This window comes from Pyxicephalus adspersus, chromosome 6, assembly GCF_032062135.1.
Source record: "Pyxicephalus adspersus chromosome 6, UCB_Pads_2.0, whole genome shotgun sequence".
Taxonomy (NCBI): Eukaryota; Metazoa; Chordata; class Amphibia; order Anura; family Pyxicephalidae; genus Pyxicephalus; species Pyxicephalus adspersus.
This window is the reverse complement of record NC_092863.1, coordinates 31794562-31814108: the sequence shown is the minus strand read 5'-3', so window position 1 is coordinate 31814108 and position 19547 is coordinate 31794562. Positions and strand designations below refer to the sequence as shown.

General features: G+C 38.4%; 1 protein-coding gene across 3 annotated transcripts in view; it reads left to right on the top strand.

Moving 5' to 3' along the window:
- Positions 1–19547, top strand: part of LOC140333440 (uncharacterized) — a 30893-nt gene that overhangs the window by 10396 nt on the left and 950 nt on the right. For 2 of the 3 annotated variants that reach the window (XM_072415125.1, XM_072415123.1), the window contains exons 2-6: positions 2544–2609; positions 8832–8943; positions 10652–10768; positions 17208–17296; positions 17377–19545. In XM_072415125.1, the coding sequence (XP_072271226.1) occupies positions 2544–2609; positions 8832–8943; positions 10652–10768; positions 17208–17296; positions 17377–19545 (2553 nt within the window). The remainder of the gene's footprint in view (positions 1–2543; positions 2610–8831; positions 8944–10651; positions 10769–17207; positions 17297–17376; positions 19546–19547) is intronic. The other variant, XM_072415124.1, reaches the window with a different exon arrangement.

Here is a 19547-nt window from a genome sequence, read left to right as displayed (position 1 = left end):
TATGTAATAAAAGTACACCTGTCCTTGTAATTTTGTTTTACTTAGGAGAACCCTCTACCCACTACAGGTATAAAAGTTTGTTTTCAACTGCAACATGAAAATTGACACATTAATGCATTATCTGATTATATAGATCAGAATGGGTTGTTGGGGCTGGTAAACACCATCACATCTGCTAGCAATTTGCACAGGACTGGCCAATTAGAACAATTATGTGGCATGTGCAGGGCCTTTGTGATGATTTACTATACAAGTCGAAAAACATGAGCATATAAATGGCAATTTTAGAACAAGCGGATTATTGCTATGTACACATTAGCCCATTATTTTTGGCTAGTGTAACAGCCAATAGGAGCAGACCTGCATTGTACATAGAACCCGCCTTACATGTACCATAGCTGCCATCCATAGAATATTTGTTATTGGCCAGTATAGTAAAACATTCTTCAGGTTGACTTTCCTAACAGATCCCTAATGTCTGCATAAAAGAGCTATGATGTTGGTGGCTTGTTACAGGCAGTAATTCTTTAGATCTCATACTAAAAATGTACAGCTATGGATCTCTGGGCACCCTGACGATACAGGTTAGGAAAAGTAACGTGTGTAGATATTCTCTAATAAATCTTTCACTTTGGAGTTCAGGTCCACTTTAACTATACACATTCAATGTCTTTGTCTATTATCAGGAAATGTAGAAAATTAATTTTGTGTGTGCACACACTATTAAAATTCCTTTTTGCTAAAAGTATACTTTGCAGAAACATTTGCCCAAATATTGTGCGGCATTTAGAAAAATTGCTGGGTACCAATATCTACAGATTCCAAGAGGTATAACTGGTTAGGCAAAATATTTTCATTTTTTTTTTCCTTGATCCTATTTAGATCCATCCCCAGCACTTTAGGTAACATGTATACTTTTGTTCTTAGAATTGGGACATGGAATGCTTAGCTAACGTCTCCAGCATTCCGAGCAGCAAAAACATTAGAAAATGATAACCTGACCAAATTAACCTTTCCCCTAGAATGTTTCAAAATGGATCAACAGACACACATTTCCTGATCCTATTCTAAAGGTCTGGATGCGGTGAACATTTTTAACCAAATACACAGAAGAAATTCATCTGTTTATATGAGAAACCTGATGTTGTTGACAAGATGACTGTTGTGTAAAATCACAGCCGAATGAATGTTACTGAAAATTTGGTGAAAGCCTAACTTTAAAAAAAAAAAAAAATGCAAGCAGGCAGGTTTATTCCAAAATGAACAGACAATGCCTCTTCTGCAAAAAAATTACTTGTCAGCCTGTTTACATATATATTCACCTTCTTCTGTGTTCGGCAATCATGATGGACCAGGCTGGAAAAACATAACTTCTTTACATGCCCACAGGAGGAAATTCAATCCTAGCAGCTTGGCATCCCAGGATTGTATGTCGCCGTCTTCCTCTTTCTGGCTAAGTCAGGCAATCTCACACTGCGCAGGGGTGCGATCACGTGACTCCACCTGCGGGAGGGGGAGAACTGCACATGAGATCAGCATTCTCTCCCCCCCCCCCCCCCCCAGTGTAGGGGAATGCGTGGCTTGGGTATCCCAGGAGGCTCTATGCTCCCATTCTGAAAAGGAAGGGGGTCCTTTAATGAGGAACTAAACTGAAAAGTGCCAAAAATACACTTACCTTGAATTTTCGCAGGGCAGTCCTATCCATCCGGGGGCGTCTTGCATTGGGTACCTCGTCATCCTGGAGCCGACGCTCTAGCGGATCTTCTCCTCTTCTTGGTTCTTCATCCTACGTCACCGGACCCAGATGTGAGATCGGTGACGTAGGATGGGGATAAAATTTTCTTTGCGCGAAAAGGCTCCTTCTGCACTCATGACTGAGATGTTCGGGCATGCGCAGAAGGAGCACCCAGGAGCCTCCTGGGATGCATGAAGTAGGGATCTGGGGTGGCTTTGCACTCAAATTTAATTGGGGTGGCGGTGCCGCACCTTTTTTATTTTTTTTTTTTTGTTGTTGCACAACAACAGGTACTAAAGAGTAATCTCCCCAATAGGACACAAAAATAGAATTGTTATAGCTCTGCCCTGTACGTTGGGGTACCATTCAAAATACATAGCACCACAAATTGGGTATTTAACAGACGTGTAGTAATAAAGCATTCACTGCATCAGAGACGTAATTCGGCCTTCATAAATGTAGTATCGTATATACTAAAATATAAACCAAGGTACCAACTTTAACCTGGGGAAAATATTTTGATTTAAGTATAAACCAAGTGCACAAAACACAGCTTATTTGTTTCTTGCGTATGGTTGTGCGGTCAGCAGTAGATGACTCGGTGTCTTCATGTAAAGTGTTGTCTTTGACAGCTCTCAACTGTTAATGGAGAGACAAATGCAGTTGCAGGACATGCCATCAGGTATCACCTGAGTATAAACTAATATTCTTTTTCTAATGGCATTTAAAAAAAAAGTCTGTTTCTACTCACGTAATTATGTATGTTAAATATACAGTGTAATGGTTATTATTTTTCTTTTCTTTTTAGGCACTGATGCTGGAAAACCTACAGAAACATTCTACTCCTCATACTGGGTTCCAACCGAATTCTCAGGTATGTTTTCGGTGTTGTAATACATTTGTATTGTTCCGTTGAAAGATTTGATGTGAAATTCCTAAGCAGAACACCGACATTGACAAAAATACATTTTTAGTGTGGTGAGAGAAGTTAAGTATTTGGCAGTTCTTTACATTGCCAACTGTCCCTTTCTGGCCCTGTGACAACTGCATTACCACTAAGAAATAAAGACTCTTTGGTCTGCAGATCAGAATTTAGCTATCCCAACGTAATATTACTCACCGGTCTACAGTGAATGATAGAATGGTAATACCATAAATTTATCTGGTACAGTCACATGGGTATAAACAAGTACAGAGGGGGAAAAAAGTATCGAACATGTCAATATTTTTCTCAGTAAATATGTTTCCAATGGGGCTATTGCTGGAAAACCTCCAGAAACATTCTACTCCTCATACTGATTTCCAGCCAAATTCTCAAGTAGGTTTGCTGTGTTGAAATACATTTGTATTGTTTCTTTAAAAAAATCTTACTAATGGCATTGGTTACAGACGTATTTTTAAGCTTCAGAATTTTCCAGTAAGCACCGTTTGGGGCCATAACCCGGAATTTGATCTTACACTTGTTTTTTTTTTTTACTAATTTTTGGGTGGGGAATCAAGAATAACTCCATTTTTTTGCAATCACATTCAGTTTTTACGATACAGGGTACCCTCCATTTTTGTCAAAAAACATAAAAATTTTACATACATGAAAAAATAATGAAATAATAACTTGAATGTACTGTTTATTTAAATTGATTTTGTTCATACAAAGGATTTATTGTTATTCTAGCATTTTTTTTACAGTAAAACATTTGAAAATTATTTGGGTAAGCCGTTAAGGTAAAAATTTATGCCTATAGGCTTTTCCTGGAGTGTCCAGTGTTAGGACAATCCCGCGGGATGCTCCAACAATAGTCAGCCATCATATGTACATCCCATCTACCCTGATACCGTACTTCCATGACCTTCAAATCTTGGTGGAATTGTTCACGTTGCTTATCACTAACTGCACCAAGGTTTTCCTGGAAGTTAGAAAGATGGCTATGCAGAAAATGCACCTTGATGCTCATATTGCAACCAAGCATTTTGTAGCTCTGAGTTTCTGGACAATTTCTGTGTAATTATTTGCTTGTGTGTTTCCATGAAAGTATTTAACAATGGCTTTGAATGATAACCAAGCATTCTTTTCAACTTCTGACATTGTCCTGATGAAATGTTCCTTTTTGATGAGCTGCTGAATCTGTGGACTATCAAACACACCGGCCTTTATTTTTTCAAATGACAGGCTAGGAAATGCCAAATTAGGTACTTGAAACAGTCTCTTTCAGTTGGCAAAGCTTTAACAAACTGCTTCATCAGACCCAGTTTCATGTGCAGAGACGTGAATATAATATTCTTTCTATCAACAAGTGGCTCATGTAGAATGTTTGGATCACCTGGTTTTAGGGCAGATCTTGGAAGCCAATTCCTTTCCACCCAATGCCTCTCACAAGCTTTGCTGTCCCATATGCACAGATAACAGGGATACTTGGTGTACCTGCGTTGCAGACCAAGAAGAATACCATTTTAGGGTCAACACAGATGACCCAAATGTGTTGGTGATATTGCAACAACTCAATGACTCTCTTTATGTCTGCATATTCTTCACAATGAGAAACTGAATGGCCAGTTGAGACGGACCCAAATATTTTGCCATTGTGAAGGAGGACACACTTTAGGCTCCGCGTTGAGCTATCGATGAATAGTCGCCATTCAGTTGAGTTATAGATTGGAATTCCCAATTCCTCCATTAAACCAGGTATGTTATGGCAATACACAAAGCCACTGTCAGTTCTAAAGTACTGCAGAAATGCAATTTCTCTGGTTCGAAGTAAGATACCTTAGTTCCTTTTTCAAATAGGTTTTTCTCAAGCAAACTTGATGCTAGGAGTTCTGAAGCCCTCTTCGATAGCCCCAAATCACGTGTAAAATCACTCAACTCATGCTGATCAAATCCCTTATGAACAGATTCCTCTTCAGTTTCAAACTCTTCATCATTGTTGTCACCTAGTTCATCACCATAATCATGTTCTTCAAGAGAGGGTAGTGTAACGAAAACCGGCACTGGGATTTCATCTGAATGAGCTACTGGCCATAAAGCCGATGGTAGACTAGGATACTCTTACATTTTTTTTTCTTGTTATATCCTGAAGTTTTCACTATACAAAAGTAACAGTCACTGAAATGATCTCCTCGCTCTCGCCTAACCATAGGTATACCAAATGGCATCTTATCACGTGTTCCCCTTGTACACATCCGTAAACCCTCGACACACTGTTTGCACACCTCATGAGGGGCCCAAGACTTATTTTACTCAACAAGTTTATCTCTGAAATATGCCAAATAGAATTGCTCTACAAATGTGCTGATGTTTGCCTTTTGACTGGGATTGGTGAAACTGCCACAGATATAACAAAATGAATCAGGGATGTTTAGGCACTTAATGACAAGAAACAGCAGAGCCAGACATGATCTGAAAGAAAGGAAATATGGGTGTAAGTAGAAAAAATAATTTTGCTTATTCACTACGTAAACCAATGAATAGCCTATCTACGCTACATTAATCGCATTAATATAAGCGGTAGAAACAAAACCTGATGTGATAGAAGAAAAGTAACTGCACTTTCAGAATCAGCATACCTATTTTTAGTGTAAATAAGCTTAAAAATTTAAGCCAGCAAAAAATGGGTTCAGAATTGTTCCCCAGTGTTATCAGAAGAGTTGTCCAAGAGCCAAGGATCACTCACGGAGAGCTTCAGTAGGACTTTGAATTAGAGGTACAGTTGTTTCAAAGAAAACAATAAGTAACGCACTCAACCAACGTGACCTCTATGCACTCTCACTGCACAAGATTCCCCTGGTGAAGCAAAAGCATGTTAAAGCTCATTTAAAGTTTGATGCACAACATTTGGTCAGACCATTGAAATACTGGGAAAATATAGTCTGGTCAGATGAGACCAAAACTGAACTGTTTATATATCATTGCACGCACCATGATTGGAGGAGAAATGGCACCGCACATCACCCAAAAATCACCATACCAACAGTGAGGTTTGGAGGTGAGAACATCATGGTGTGGGGCTGTTTTTCATCATATAGTACTTTCAGGCTTCATATGATTTTAGAAAGGATAAATAGAGAAATTTACCTGTACATTCTTAGTAAGAATCTGCTGCCATGTACCAGGATGCTGAAGATGAAACGAGGGTGAATATTTTAGCAAGACAATGATCCCAAACACACAGGCAAGGAAACTCTCAATTGGTTTCAGAGAATAGAAGTAAAGCTGCTAGAATCACCCAGTCCATCCCCCGATTGAATCGAATTGAAAAATCTATGTAAAGAACTGGAGGTCAGAGTTCATAGAAGAGGCCACCAAAACCTTGAAGATTTGAAGATCGATTGTGTGGAAGAATGTGCCAAAATCACTTCTGAGCATTGCATAAATCTAGTTCCTTCATACTGGAGGTGTCTTGAAGTTGTCATTACCAACAAAAGCTTTTCTACTAAATATTACATATATTTCAATAGGTGTGTTCAATACTTATTTCCTGAGCCATTGCACTTTTTTGCACTTAATTTTATGAGGTTGTTTGTATGTGCAGATTACTTGGGTTGTTACCAACATCTGCTGTAAATTTCATGTCACTATCACCAATAAAAATATATTTACTGTGAAAAACATCATCATGTTTAATTCTTATAACCCCCCCCCCCACACACACACAAATTACATTTAGCATGTCTGAAAGCCGTGAACTGCATAAATACAAATATGAACCATCTGTTCGTTATTGTGCACTAACTTGAATTTTTAAATAAATGAAAAAATAAATTTCCCACCTTGCTGCAACACTTTTAAATGGTGTTCCGTATTGCATTTGAACTTTTCCCTTCAAGTTTACTTGATACTTCCAAAGCCTGCACTGAAGCATGAGCTAACAGTGCCATTTAGGTTTGTTTAATCTATCAGACGGCTGGTGTTAAACTGTATCCTTTTGTAGCTTGGCAGGTGGTAAACTGCTTCATCTTCTGAATGCTGCAGACTCCATTGGTCCTTTTCAGAAATAATAATAGAGTCAATAGAAAATGGTTCTTTTGGGGATTTATAACTGAGTTAAATGAAATCTCAGTAGCAGTTTGTATTCCTCATTCAACATCTTTATTTGTACTGATAAGCACCAAGGTATTATTTAATACTCAACATAAATGTTTAGTTTAAAGTTTTTATGTTTAAAAAAAAAAAAAAAGAGCAAACTATTTAAAATGACTGTTAGGCTAAGTTCACCACCTTTACAAGCAGCAGTTCCTAGGTTCACGCCAGGAACTGCTTTCTCTCTGAAGATGCTACATTGTAGCATCTCACTATGGCAGCATCATGGGGAATGAGAGGAATTCTGCTCACTAGCGCCAGCTGTCAAGTGTGCAAACTTTGGTTCTTTAAAAACCATCTCTCATTTGCTTTTTCAAGCGGCTGACAAGGCGCCAGCCATAGAGAGCTAACCTGGATTGCACAATTTAGAGGCAGGTCTAAACCTGAGAGGGTGCAGATGTTCCTACATGTACCTGCAGCAGCTTGCATTGTCCTATCTATGCACAAAAGCCTGTATATTCTAAGACTGTGAAAGCATCAGCACTTTACCTGTTCAGTTTGATTTTACTAACTTTACCTCCATAAACCCTCTGCACCTCCTCTTACCTGTGGGTATAAGCTCTTTGTTAAAAATTTGACTTACAATTGTGTTTGTACATATTCACTTCTAGGATGCCTCTTGTAGTACAGAGACTTAACCCTTTTCAAGACCAGAAGCTTGGATGTCCAGACCAGAAATTGTATTTTTCATTTAAAAATAACCAATGGTTAATTTACTTGTTTGACATCTGGTTTGAAAACTGGGAAATGCATTGGTAATGTTTTGCTAGTGCTCTACTTCAAGGTTATTTAACATTTTCTTGGCATTATGAATCTTTTTTGACAAAGGAGTTATTCTAGGTATATTGTGAGCCTCTTCACAAGGAGGCCTTTCATATTGTGTTCTATACATTTTGGGTTATATACCAGGAGAATAACTTCAACAAACATCTCTCTGAAGTTGTAAGTTATGTGTGCCTGGAGGTGTGAAGAGAGGCATATAAAATATCAAGAAGCTTTAAAGGAAAATCATGAGAAGTCCAAGGTGGTCATAGAGATTGTTATCTCCTTGTCATGCAAGACCAGACTGGCAGTGAGGTTGTGGTGCTTGTTCAGGGCCTGTGACTCCAATTTACTGAAGCCATACACAGCCGGGTAAATAGAATTTTAAAGAGGATCAATATTGGTAGCCCTCATTCTTTTATCATGGCAATCACTTGTCTACATTGCATGATGTATAATGAATCCAACTTAACTATGGGGTTTCCACCACATTTGGAAGAACATGCAAGTGTGCACTTGGGGGTTCTATTTTTAAAGCAGCAGTATGGCTTTACTACAGCTGTACTGCTGCTTTCATAAAGGAAATGTAAAACGCTGCACCTTTTTATGAAGCACAGTGAAGTTCATTATACATGTGCATTGCAACTCTTTGCTTCATAAAACAGAAGTAAGCAAAGTGCAGTCAGAATGCTTGAAGGAAAAAAGAGGCTACGTTATTGTTATTAGATAGAGAAAACCCAGTGATATACTGCAGGCTTCAAACTATGGCTTGCATTTAACAAATTATATATATAAAATGTGGACCATGTTGTGGTGTACACAGAAATATACAAAATTCCACTTTTAGAGGACTGTTTGCAGGGTTGGTTTAATTTTAATAACATTGGTTAGGAAGTTTGTTTTTGGCTTCTGTTCAGCCTGTATCTGGTAAAGCTGCCTAACCGAGTTGTCTGGGATTAACATGTAAACATGCTGTGTTTTGTGACCTAAAATAGCTGGAAGGTAATAAAGTATATTGAAATCAAGCATAATGCAAATTCCTGTGTCATTGTCTGTATTTGTCATTTGCAACCTCTATTTAATGTTCAGCGCTGCATAATATGTTGGCGCTATATAAATCCTCGTTATTAATAATAAATACCTGCCAGCATGAAGAGATGCATTCTAAAAATGTTTCACATTACTGCATATATGTTGTCAACTTTAAATGCTATGATTACTATGTAGTTGAAATGATTGTATAATTCTTTTACCCTACAGATGGGAGAAGAAATGGGACAAAACAGTTTTATAAAGCAGTACTTAGAAAAGCAACAGGAACTGCTACGACAGCGGCTACAGAAGGAAGCACGAGAGGCACAAGAAACTGAAGGTATAATCCAAGACCATTTGAGTGAGACCAATGCAGGGTCCATAAAAGCATTGTAATATATTTCTTAAAAGTTATTCCACCTTGAAATTTGATGTGTACACAGAGCTGTAAATTTTCATTTCGGAGGCTGCTGTGAGAAAACAAAAAAACACGTATAATGCATCTTCTCATGGCTCCTGTTAAAGATAACTGCACCAAGACATATACATGGGCTGTCACGTTATCAAAAGAGTGATAACATTTAGCTTGTGTTACTGTACCATACCAGGCACTGTGCAATATGTTAAGGTGCCTTTCAGAATTCATCTACTGAACCCATGGTAATAATTAAATTCCATGTACAATAGTTTCCAACCCAACTAACCTTGGTAACAAAATGCATGAACATAATAACCAAAAAGCCTTTGAAGTTAAAAATAGACTCTCTACAAGTGGTTGTCCCAATAGTCTAATAATGGTTAAGTAATGGAATCGTATCTCATATGTATTCAAAGATATGAGACCCAACAATGTCAGAATGTCTAAATGCCCCTTTTTGCTGTTGTGATGAATTATTTGGTAAGTCATTGGTTTAAAGAAATAGAATTAATCTTAGATATTTGAATCCTCTATTGTTCCAAACACTCCTGTTGTCCTATCTTCAGCTCCTTCAAATTTCAATTGCCATCCTTAGAAACCTTTGAAAGTAACATGATTTTAGATTGTTGGTTAGATTTTTGGTTTGGATTTCAACTCCACAGTTCATTCTACTGTGGATGTCATTAGCTTTTCAAAGCTGCAACATCATTAACTGGGAAGGGGGTGTGGTGTTGTGCTTACTCTTTTATGTTGCAAATTGTTGCTTTTTATATATTCTGAGACTGTGTTGTTCTAATCACTAACAATTGTTCTGAGGGACAAGTGATAATTGTACAAGGCTTTAGAACCTTCACACTTTCAGGAGTTCTGGTTGCCTGACCCCCCTACTGTATTCAGCGGTTTTACCTTCTAGCTGTTGCTTCTCTACATGCTACAATAAGACGTTGTGTGGTAGTGAGAGCTCTTGAAGCTGTCTACCTACTTGACAGGTGGTATGTATTAATCGTTCTCATCTTCTGCGAGGTGGACGTTTAGGAACTTGCAAATGGTGACAGATTGGCTTTAAATTTACATGTTTGTATTCAGTCTTTTATTCTAGTGTGTTAATCTGTAATGCACTGGCTTGGCCACACACTTAAAACTGGGTGGTAAGACTTTACTTCTGCCATCCTGTACTTACCATGGTGTTTGTACCTTTTTAGGTATGTGATGATAAATACGTGGAAAAGGCGTTGTTAAAAACAATTATTGCTTTCATATTAGTTGCTGAAAAAGAACAATACAGTATGTTATTATCCTTACTAACCATTTAATGAAGATAGCAAATACGCATTTCCTCTTCCTCCAGCTAATACTGTATACATTGTTGGACATGGAGAGTTCCCAGTTTTCAATAATGAATAAATGAATTCATGAGTGCAGTGTGTCAGTTTGATGGAGACTTTGGAATCTTTGACACTGTGAATACTTGCTTACTGTTTTTCTGTAATGTTGGTAAATTCTGATATCTGTATCCAAGATGGTACAATTATTTAACTGGTTTGTCCTTTTACTACACGGTTACCTGATTAAAACGTGCACAGCCCCCAATTTAATATAAATACATAATACAATCTCTTTTTGTTCACAGAACCTTTAGCTGAATCAGAGGAAGAAAATACAAATCCTGACATAGTGCCAGAGCCTCCTGATATTATCTGTTCTGTTTTAAAAGTGCCAGATGTTGAACTGGGGAAACGCACTCCAAGTATGTATTGATTTTTTTTTTCTTCCCTAAACAAAGATTGGAGCACACCATTCACCAATTTATTTATTCAATCATTGTAAACTGCTTTCAGCTATAGTAACTGTTTGTTCTCTGACCTGCAAGTTAAATATTTCAGGTAGATACTCTGAAAATGTTTCTCTGGCTATCCTTCAAAACTTTGTGTCCAAACATTCTGAAGGTGGCAGAATAGGTCAAAGATTTTAAATTCCTTTGACCTTTAGTGGACTTGAAGACAGGGATTTTATGGTAAATTCCTACAAATGTCCTATCGTATCCCTTCGATGACACTGGTTGCTCAAATTTTAGGACATGAAAGTAACCAACAAATATTATTTTAACTCAAATGTTTTGGAGAACAGCACCTAAGAGTGTGGTTCTATGTATCTGAAACAGTAAACACAAGGCTCACAGATCAGAACAAACTCAAACTCTCTGCTGCAGTTCTTTGTGTTTCCGTAGGCCTATCAAGAGCCTATTAAGAACAACATTGGAACGTTGGTATGGCAAGGCCTTTGTGCTAGTTGCAGGGGATTCCCACTTGATCCAGCTTGGATCTTGCCCCAGAAACAGTGAACCTGGCTGTCGTTAATAGGTGGGATAGGGGATAGTTGATTTTTCCAAACTTAGGATAACCTGCACTCTCTTCCTCCTTCTGAGCCATACTACATAGAGGTTTCATTTCATCGCTACAGGCCTAATGCAGTTCTCAACCCAGAATTTTTTTTTAAGCCGGGTGGGAAAAAATTGTAGGTGGGTGGCAGCCCCTGTATTGTGACCAAACTCTTTAGTAACCACCCAAAAACAGTGGTGCACCCAGCTAAAAGGGCCTGGGGAGAACCCTGCTAATGGTACTAGTTGAACTGCTTAAGGAGAAGTGGCTGGCTTGGAAAACTCTTTTAGAGTTCTTTGAAAGAGACATTTAAATGCTGCTATGCTGGAATTCTGCTTTGTTTCCATGGTGCAGCCCATTGGGTTATCTGGTATTGGCTTCCTCCATACGCAGCAATAAAGCCTGAACTATTCCATATAGTTTCAGATCACTTGTGTATGTGCTGTCAACCTGCAATGTGGACTTGTGCCACATGGTAAACATGTCCTTTGATGTCTCTCTGGGCCATGGATGCTAAAAGAGAGCTGGTAGGAGCATCAGAACAGTGTATGGGCATGACTTACTAACAGATGACTTAAATGTTCTGTGTGTTTCTGTAAACCATTGACATGGCAAAGTAGAGGTAGATGTTGCAGCCCTTGCCCCTCTGAATCAATAGCTCAGGTAATCTGAAGTTTAAAACTAATAAACTTCACCCTACACTTACGATCATGACAAAGCAAACTCTTTTTCATATTCTAATATTTTGCATATAAAATAATTGGTCCTTAACAATATACATAATATTACACTGTGTCATTATTTTACAAAGACTAGCTAAAAATCAGAAGTGGTGTGGGGAAAACCTAGGTATGCCCTTAAAACTTTCAAACTAAGAAGGTACATAGCAGCCAGGTGCAAGAATGCAATTGATTAGATGATCATGAGCAAGTGTGGACACCTAAAAAAGCAGAAGCTTTGTTATTAAACCATTTGCAACCAATTTTAAATCTATTATTCTACAGTACAAAAGATTTTTCAGGCCAGTTGCCATTCTTTCCAGGAATGGACGTCCAAGTTTACCCCTAGGTCAGACTGTGCGATGTCATTTGGCCAGATGAGACCACAGTAAAGATGTTTGCCCATAAGGCACAGCGCCATGGGTTATTTGTGAATAGCTAATAATGCTTAGGCCACCACCCTGGCTTTTAGACCACCCCTAAGAGAAGGTGAATATAGAGAGTAAATACAAAGTATTGTAGAGGAAATCCGAGCAAAAAGAATGGTAGGAGCCATAGGAAGCAATGAGGGGAACAGATGTGACCAGAACACAGCACTGAAAATGTGAATAATCCTGCAAAGCCCAATCTTTCCGCCCTGTATGAGAACACACTATTGCTAAGCAGAAATCAAGGTGTAAAAGTAGAAAAAATGCATCCATATTTACCATGGAATATTAATATCCATGGTCTGTATCTCCTCCATTGTGAAGTTCATAGTGTCTACCAATAATGTTATTAGTGGGACAGAGAAACATTTTCAGAAGGAAGTATGACTAGAAGAGAAAGTAACATAACAATATTGTTTTCCAACTAAAACTAGTGCCAAGAAGAATGGATAAAAGCTATTTCTGAAGTGGGTCTGATGCGGTAATAGATCATATGTTAGTTGTGTAGTTTCTTGTTTCAATATGTCTTTAAAGAAAGATTTTCTATGGGCGTGTGATGATATGATGATGGCATGGATGGACGCATTCTTTGGATTGTGACAGCAAGATGTTCTATTATAAAGATATGATGTACCCGAGATAACACAAGGCAACCTTGCCTTGTGTTATTTGAAATATTGATGGTGTCCTTTCCAATCTCGCTCTTGATATTTATTCCAAGGGTTCCGATGGTTGCGAGTAAATTGCCATTAGTTTGAATAAAGTGTTGCGGCCTTATCCTGTTTTTTCAATGGACCATTTTAAAAGCCTTTTCTGCTTTGACAAAACAGGAGTAAGCTGGAATTTGGAAACAGAGGAAGATTAAATATATGGTTTTAGTGCTGTGGTCCAAGACACAATTAATCTTTTTTTGTGTATAGTAGTATGCAGGAACAGTGTAAAATGATTGAGGAAGACCTTGGAATAAATATCAAGAGCAAGATTTAAATGGAAAATGTCTATAATTTTTGCATAAGAAGTTTTTTTCTTTTACCTGGCTGAGGAGTTGCAGAAATGACTGCTAATAGCATAGCGAGAAAAGGTTTATGCTGCTCATCTGTGGTCATATTGGAGACTTAACAGAGTAAATCTAATAGCAAACCAAAGGATGTTTTCTAGGGAAGAAGTCACTGCAGGATTTGGCATAGAATTGTAAGCAAGTTTGGTTTAATTTTGCAATTCAAGCATTTGGTTCAGAAGAGTACATATGCACCTTTATGTTTTTTATTTTACCCTCCTTTTGAATGTGAGTGCCATGGATGTTGTATTTTTATTGCAAAGGATGTATATCCATTAATTATGTGTGGCAAAGCCAATATGGGTGGGGTTTATAAAGTGTTTGAATTTAGTAGAAGGTTCTGTTGGTAAAGAGGCCCTGTGTCTACATTTGTTTCTGTAAGGATATTATCACAGAATTAGTTTCATTGTTGTCTAAAGCGGTTTGTTATATCCCATGGCCAGTGACTCTAAAGAATCTGATGGTAACCGCTTTCAAATTAGATTGAGAGTTAGCGATATGGAAAGTTTTTGTAAAGTATTTGTTGGGTATGGGAGAAATTGATTTTTTTTAGTTAATGTATTTCCTCCAAGTACAAAGTATTTATTTTTGGTTTCTGTAAGTGATATAATATCTAAGGTGTTTTAAACACCTTAAGTTTTTCACCTGAAAGAGGTTATCCATATACATGATGAAAACTAGGTAAGAAAGTTGAATCTGGTCAGATGCTATCCACTGAAGTATAGTGAAGGAGGAGGGGGGCTATATTAAGAAATTAGAAGAATACACAGAAAATGGGTAAAATAGATATAAAAAAAATTTCAGGGTCAATCTAGTGGTAAAATAGAATAAGTGCCAAAATATTTTGATAAAACCCATGTCTAAGCTGTGTGTCAGGACACAGTTGGCCATTTTGCCTAATACTTTCATTGAGGCTGAAAAAGTATAACATTGGTAAGGACATCAATAACAATGTGGGATAATTTTGCTGTTTTGTGGCATAGACCTCATTTACATACATATTGCTAATTGTTGGGGTTGTCTTGTATGAATATACCACAAATACTCACCTTTATGTTCTCCTCAGTATGCTCTGTATGTTAATATATGGCATAGGAGTCAGTATACTTGTGCATTTATTGCCTATGACCCTGTTTCACAACCAGGGTTCTTCTTTTTCTTGAGCAAATGGCAGTGTGTGACTCGCAGTTTAACTGACTCCAATGATCATTTTGGCGATCTGTAAGGGTGGCGTTCTTCCCTCTGGCCAGCAATGTAAGAGGCATTCTTCTTGCAGACCACCACACTAATGTACTGTGAGATGTCAATATAGTAATTATAGCAGGGGTTCCCTGAAGACCTGAAAGTCATTTCAAGGGTTCCCCCATGTTAGAAAGGTCGATAAGCATTGGGCTAGTTGGTTCAGGGTTAGAACAGCTAGCCACAGATATCTTCATGATGAGGTTCAGGCCTCCTAAATTTCACATTCTATTTATTTCTATATGATCATTTTGATGCTCTTTTTGGGGCATATGACTTGATGTATAAAAATATAGAAAAACAATGTCAGAAAAAGACCAAGTGGTCCAAATATTCCAATTCAGTTTATCTTTTTACACTGACCTTGTGTATGTTTCTAGTAAAATTTAGCATTTTATATAAATATTGCATACACCATATTGGAGTCAGTTACCTTTGTAACTGACCTTTGTAACTTATAATCAAAATAAAAAAAAATTTTATTTTGATTATATTTAGGTTGTATTGGTCCTCCTAATATTTCTATATGATAGATGGCTCAGAGGTTTTGGCTGCTTAGGCTTTATTAAGCAGAGAATTTTATCCCTGAGTCACTACCAGATGCCCTCCCTTTGCCTTAAATTGGTGGGATATTATGGCATTGTTCTGTTTACCTAAAATGTGAAAAAATGTAAAGCATTGATAAAGCTCCATACGAGTTATATATAAGCTCCATGTGACATTAGAGGTGTTTGTGAGTTTAGCAGCTTTTACTGCTAAAGTGAAAAAAACGTCCGAACATTTCCTTTGTCATTGGAAAACAAGGTGGCCAGTTTCTAGGTGTGTTTCACAGCCATGGACTTTGGGGCTTTCCTTCTTTTTCCAATAACACCTGTAGGGACAAAGTAGGCCATGTCGGTAAAAGCAGGGGTAGTTCCTACAGCCCTTGGCTGTGAAAGAGTCCTTCAGGATTCCTCGCTGGAAAGGTGGCACAAGTTTCTTTGTAGAATGAATTCACAACGATCTAAAACACCAGGGCCCAGTCTTACACCCTCGGATATTAATATACTGCCCAATGAGCGGAATGAAAAAAATAAAAATGGTGTCCAAAATAGATTTGTTTAAGTAATAATAGGACTCATCCTGTCATCTTGTGACTTTTGTATACTGTTGGGACAAAATCTTATTTTAAAAACTGTGTAGCAAGTAGCTATTGAAAGTCACATCCTTACTGCATTGAATTTTCAATCTCTACCTTCTTTTTGGTAGATCTGAGTTTTACATACAACTGATCGATAGGGCTTTGAAAATAGTAATTCCCCCTCTTCCTTCTCAAACCCATCAAATGATAGGAAGCAGCTTTGTCATCCTTGGATGTACACCGTGCCATACTATTTATCTTAAGAAATTAGAACTATGGAAACAAATCACTTAATTGTAATATTAACAAGAGAGTTGCTAATGCATCAATAAACTTTAAAGAAAGGTGGGTAATTTACACAATTCGGAGCTTGCTGTTTATTTGTTTAAAAGTGGGTCCTCATACCAAAAACAGAGATGAACCCACAAAGCTTCCATCAGCAGCTTCAAGATTTTAACAAGATGCCAGATGGCACTCTAATCCATCCTCCACATATTCTGGGAATGCCCCAGCCTTAAAATGTTTGTCAACAGTCAAGGCCATTGTCCAACGAACGTCGGACTCTTCGATCCCCTGCCTTTTTTCTCTTACAACACAACTCCTTCTCAGAGAAGGTATACAAGAACTCAGTGAATGAAATACATCATGTGGAAGACCTGACCTCATCCCTCCACACCTGGCCTCAATTCAATTCCACATCGTCCTGGATTCTTTCCTTTAACCCAGAGCAGAGGAAGTGCCTGGCGCCACCATCCTCCGCCATCTTCTTCCTTCTGCTTACATCACACAATCTCGCACAGGCACGAGATTGGGTGATGTACCCTTCTGTAAATGCCTTTGAGAGGAAAAACCACTTCTGCGCAAGCACGACATCGGGCATGCACAGAAAGAGCAGCCCAAAGGGACAGTAAAGACCGAATGGCACAGCATTCAGTCTTTAAACTGTTCTACAGTTTGCCTTTCAGCTCTTTAATATTGCTGAGGCAGTGAGTCTGAGCTCATTCTTTTATTCTCAGTGAGCATTGTTTCATCTTTTAGGCAGGTACAGACTCACTCTCTTGTCATGTGCTGTCTGGAAAATTGAGTTACATTGTACCTTTTTGTTTTCTGTGCATTCAGTTATGTGTATGTGTAATACTGTATGTAGAATCAGAAACAAAATGAAGCCTTAGGAAGATAACGATAGGCATTATAATTTCCCTTTTTTTTTTTTTTTTTTTTTTTTTTTAAATCTATATATTACAGAAAAAAGTCTTTCTGTCTTGGAGGACCCCGAAGATTCTGAGGAGGAGATCCCCAATAAAAAGGAGAGTAGGTCATCCCGAGTTAAACAGGTAAGATTTATAATCAAATTTCTTATGATATGTAAAAAGTTTGACTATAACAGGCTTAAAAATGTTTATTTTATTTGCAGGCTAAAACTTCAAAACCACCGGTTTTAACACATCCAAGTCAGGAGCAAGAGCCACGCAGGTCGTCTACCCGTGTGCGACGGTCTAAAGGGGAGGTTGCTAAGGAAGAAACAGAAGATGTGGGTGAGGAAGAGGAAATGGAAGAAAAGGAACTTCCTGTTGAGAAGGAAGAAGAAGAAACTCCTAAAAGAAGGCGATCTTCGAGAACTGCCACTATTCATCAGAAAAAGTCTCCAAAAGTCAAGCGTTCACCTTCTCCTCCTGAATTGTCAGAAACTGTCTCCAAATCAACTTCTGCTGACTCAGAAGAAATGGCGGAGGAGCGTGTTCCACCACTGCTTTCCTTGGAAGAATTCCAGCATCAGGTTTTTGAAAAGAAGACCACTGCAGCAACTGAGAAAGCCGTTTCCCCACAGTTTCTTCAAAAGGAGAGTTCAAAGAGTCATAGGTCGCCTCAAAAGTGGGGGCGTCATGTAAGAGAGCGCAATGAGAGCAAATCAGATCCTTCATCACAACAAGCCCCAGCCACCACTTGTGTCATCCAGCAGACTTCTAACTGGTGTCAAGAAGCTGAAAAAGCTAAACCTAAGATACAGGATTCACATATGACTGATGAGACAGTAAGTGGTTCCATGACAAGAGGTGCAGCAACTAAAGATGTTAAAGTAAAGTCCTCATTGGTTCTTATAAAGCCTCCAGTTCGCCATAAACCTGAAGGAAAAACATATGTGAGTGAAAAGAGCCTGCAAATAGTGGGAAAATCCTCATCTAGGGGAGTTCAAGCTATGTCCATTTTAGAGAAGCAAGAACCAGAATCCTATGAAAATAAAGAAGGTACAATTACATTGTCAAGCTGTTCTGAAGCAGGAAGGTCAAATGTTAAGACCATGTCTATATTAGAGAAAGTAGAAAAGGACAACTCAGGTGCAAATTCATCGGTTGGTGGCAGGGATGCATTTGAGTCTGACAAAGCAGAAGAAATTTCCTCAGTTTCTTGTACAAACTTACCTAAAACAAGAAAACTACGAATCAGATCATCCTCTGCAAGTCGAATTCAACCAGAATCTAACATTTTACAAGAAGAAAGTCCTCCTGATGTTCAGGAAGCACATAAAACAGAAGTCCTTGGTGTGTCAACTAATGAAGAGCAAACTACTGGACTTGCAGTGACTATGTTCGACAAGACAGAGTCCCATCCATATGAGAAAAAACAGGAAGAAGCAACTGGTTTACTAAGTGAACAGGAAAAAGAAAGTTTATCAGAAGTTATAACTGAGGAACCTACTGGGAAATCTGATTTAAATGTTTCTTGTGTGTTGGGTTCTGACATAACAGGAGGAGTCCCCAGCAACACTGCCCATTCTCTGGGTGAAGATGTGTCTTATTCTGGGTCATTAGAAGAACAACGACCCTCTTTAGGAAGCCCTAGTTCTGACAAAGAAGAACCTATGGACGTGAATGAAATATCAGAAATTCAACAAGAAGTCCAGCCACCTGCTGGAGAAGATTTAAATATGTCTGAAAATACTGTGCATGAGGAGGAACCTTTGAAAATGGAAAAAACAGACGTAGGAACAACAGAACCCATTTTAGGGGAGATTCCGCTTAAGCCATTTGCAGCAATAAGTTTGCCAGAATCTGAAGCCACAACAGAAACATGTCAGTCCTCTGTAAATGTGGCAGAAACATTTGAAAACCCAGAACAAACTGAGGAGGTTTCTGCACTCATATCAGAGGGTAATATAGAATCTCTGACTGTCCAAAAAAATGTGAAGTCTAACTTGGACTTACAAGAGACATCTGAGGATGCTATGCAAAAACCATCACAGCAAAACACGGCCATAATTACAGAGCTGGAGCCTGGAAAATCAACATTTCCATCAATCACAACAGAATATACAGATAAATCCGAAGTAAACCCAGTTGTGGATGATTTTACAGATGTCCCAATAATTCATGAAGCCATGGTCACAAATCAAGCTGCACTTGAACCACCAGAAGAAGCCAGTGCTATTGTTGATGAACTGAAAACAAAACTTGCTGAGCATTTGCATACAGTTGTAACAGAAATTGCAGAGGAGGTTCGTACGGAGGCTGAGGTTCGTACGGAGGCTGAGGTTCGTACGGAGGCTGAGGTTCGTACGGAGGCTGAGGTTCGTACGGAGGCTGAGGT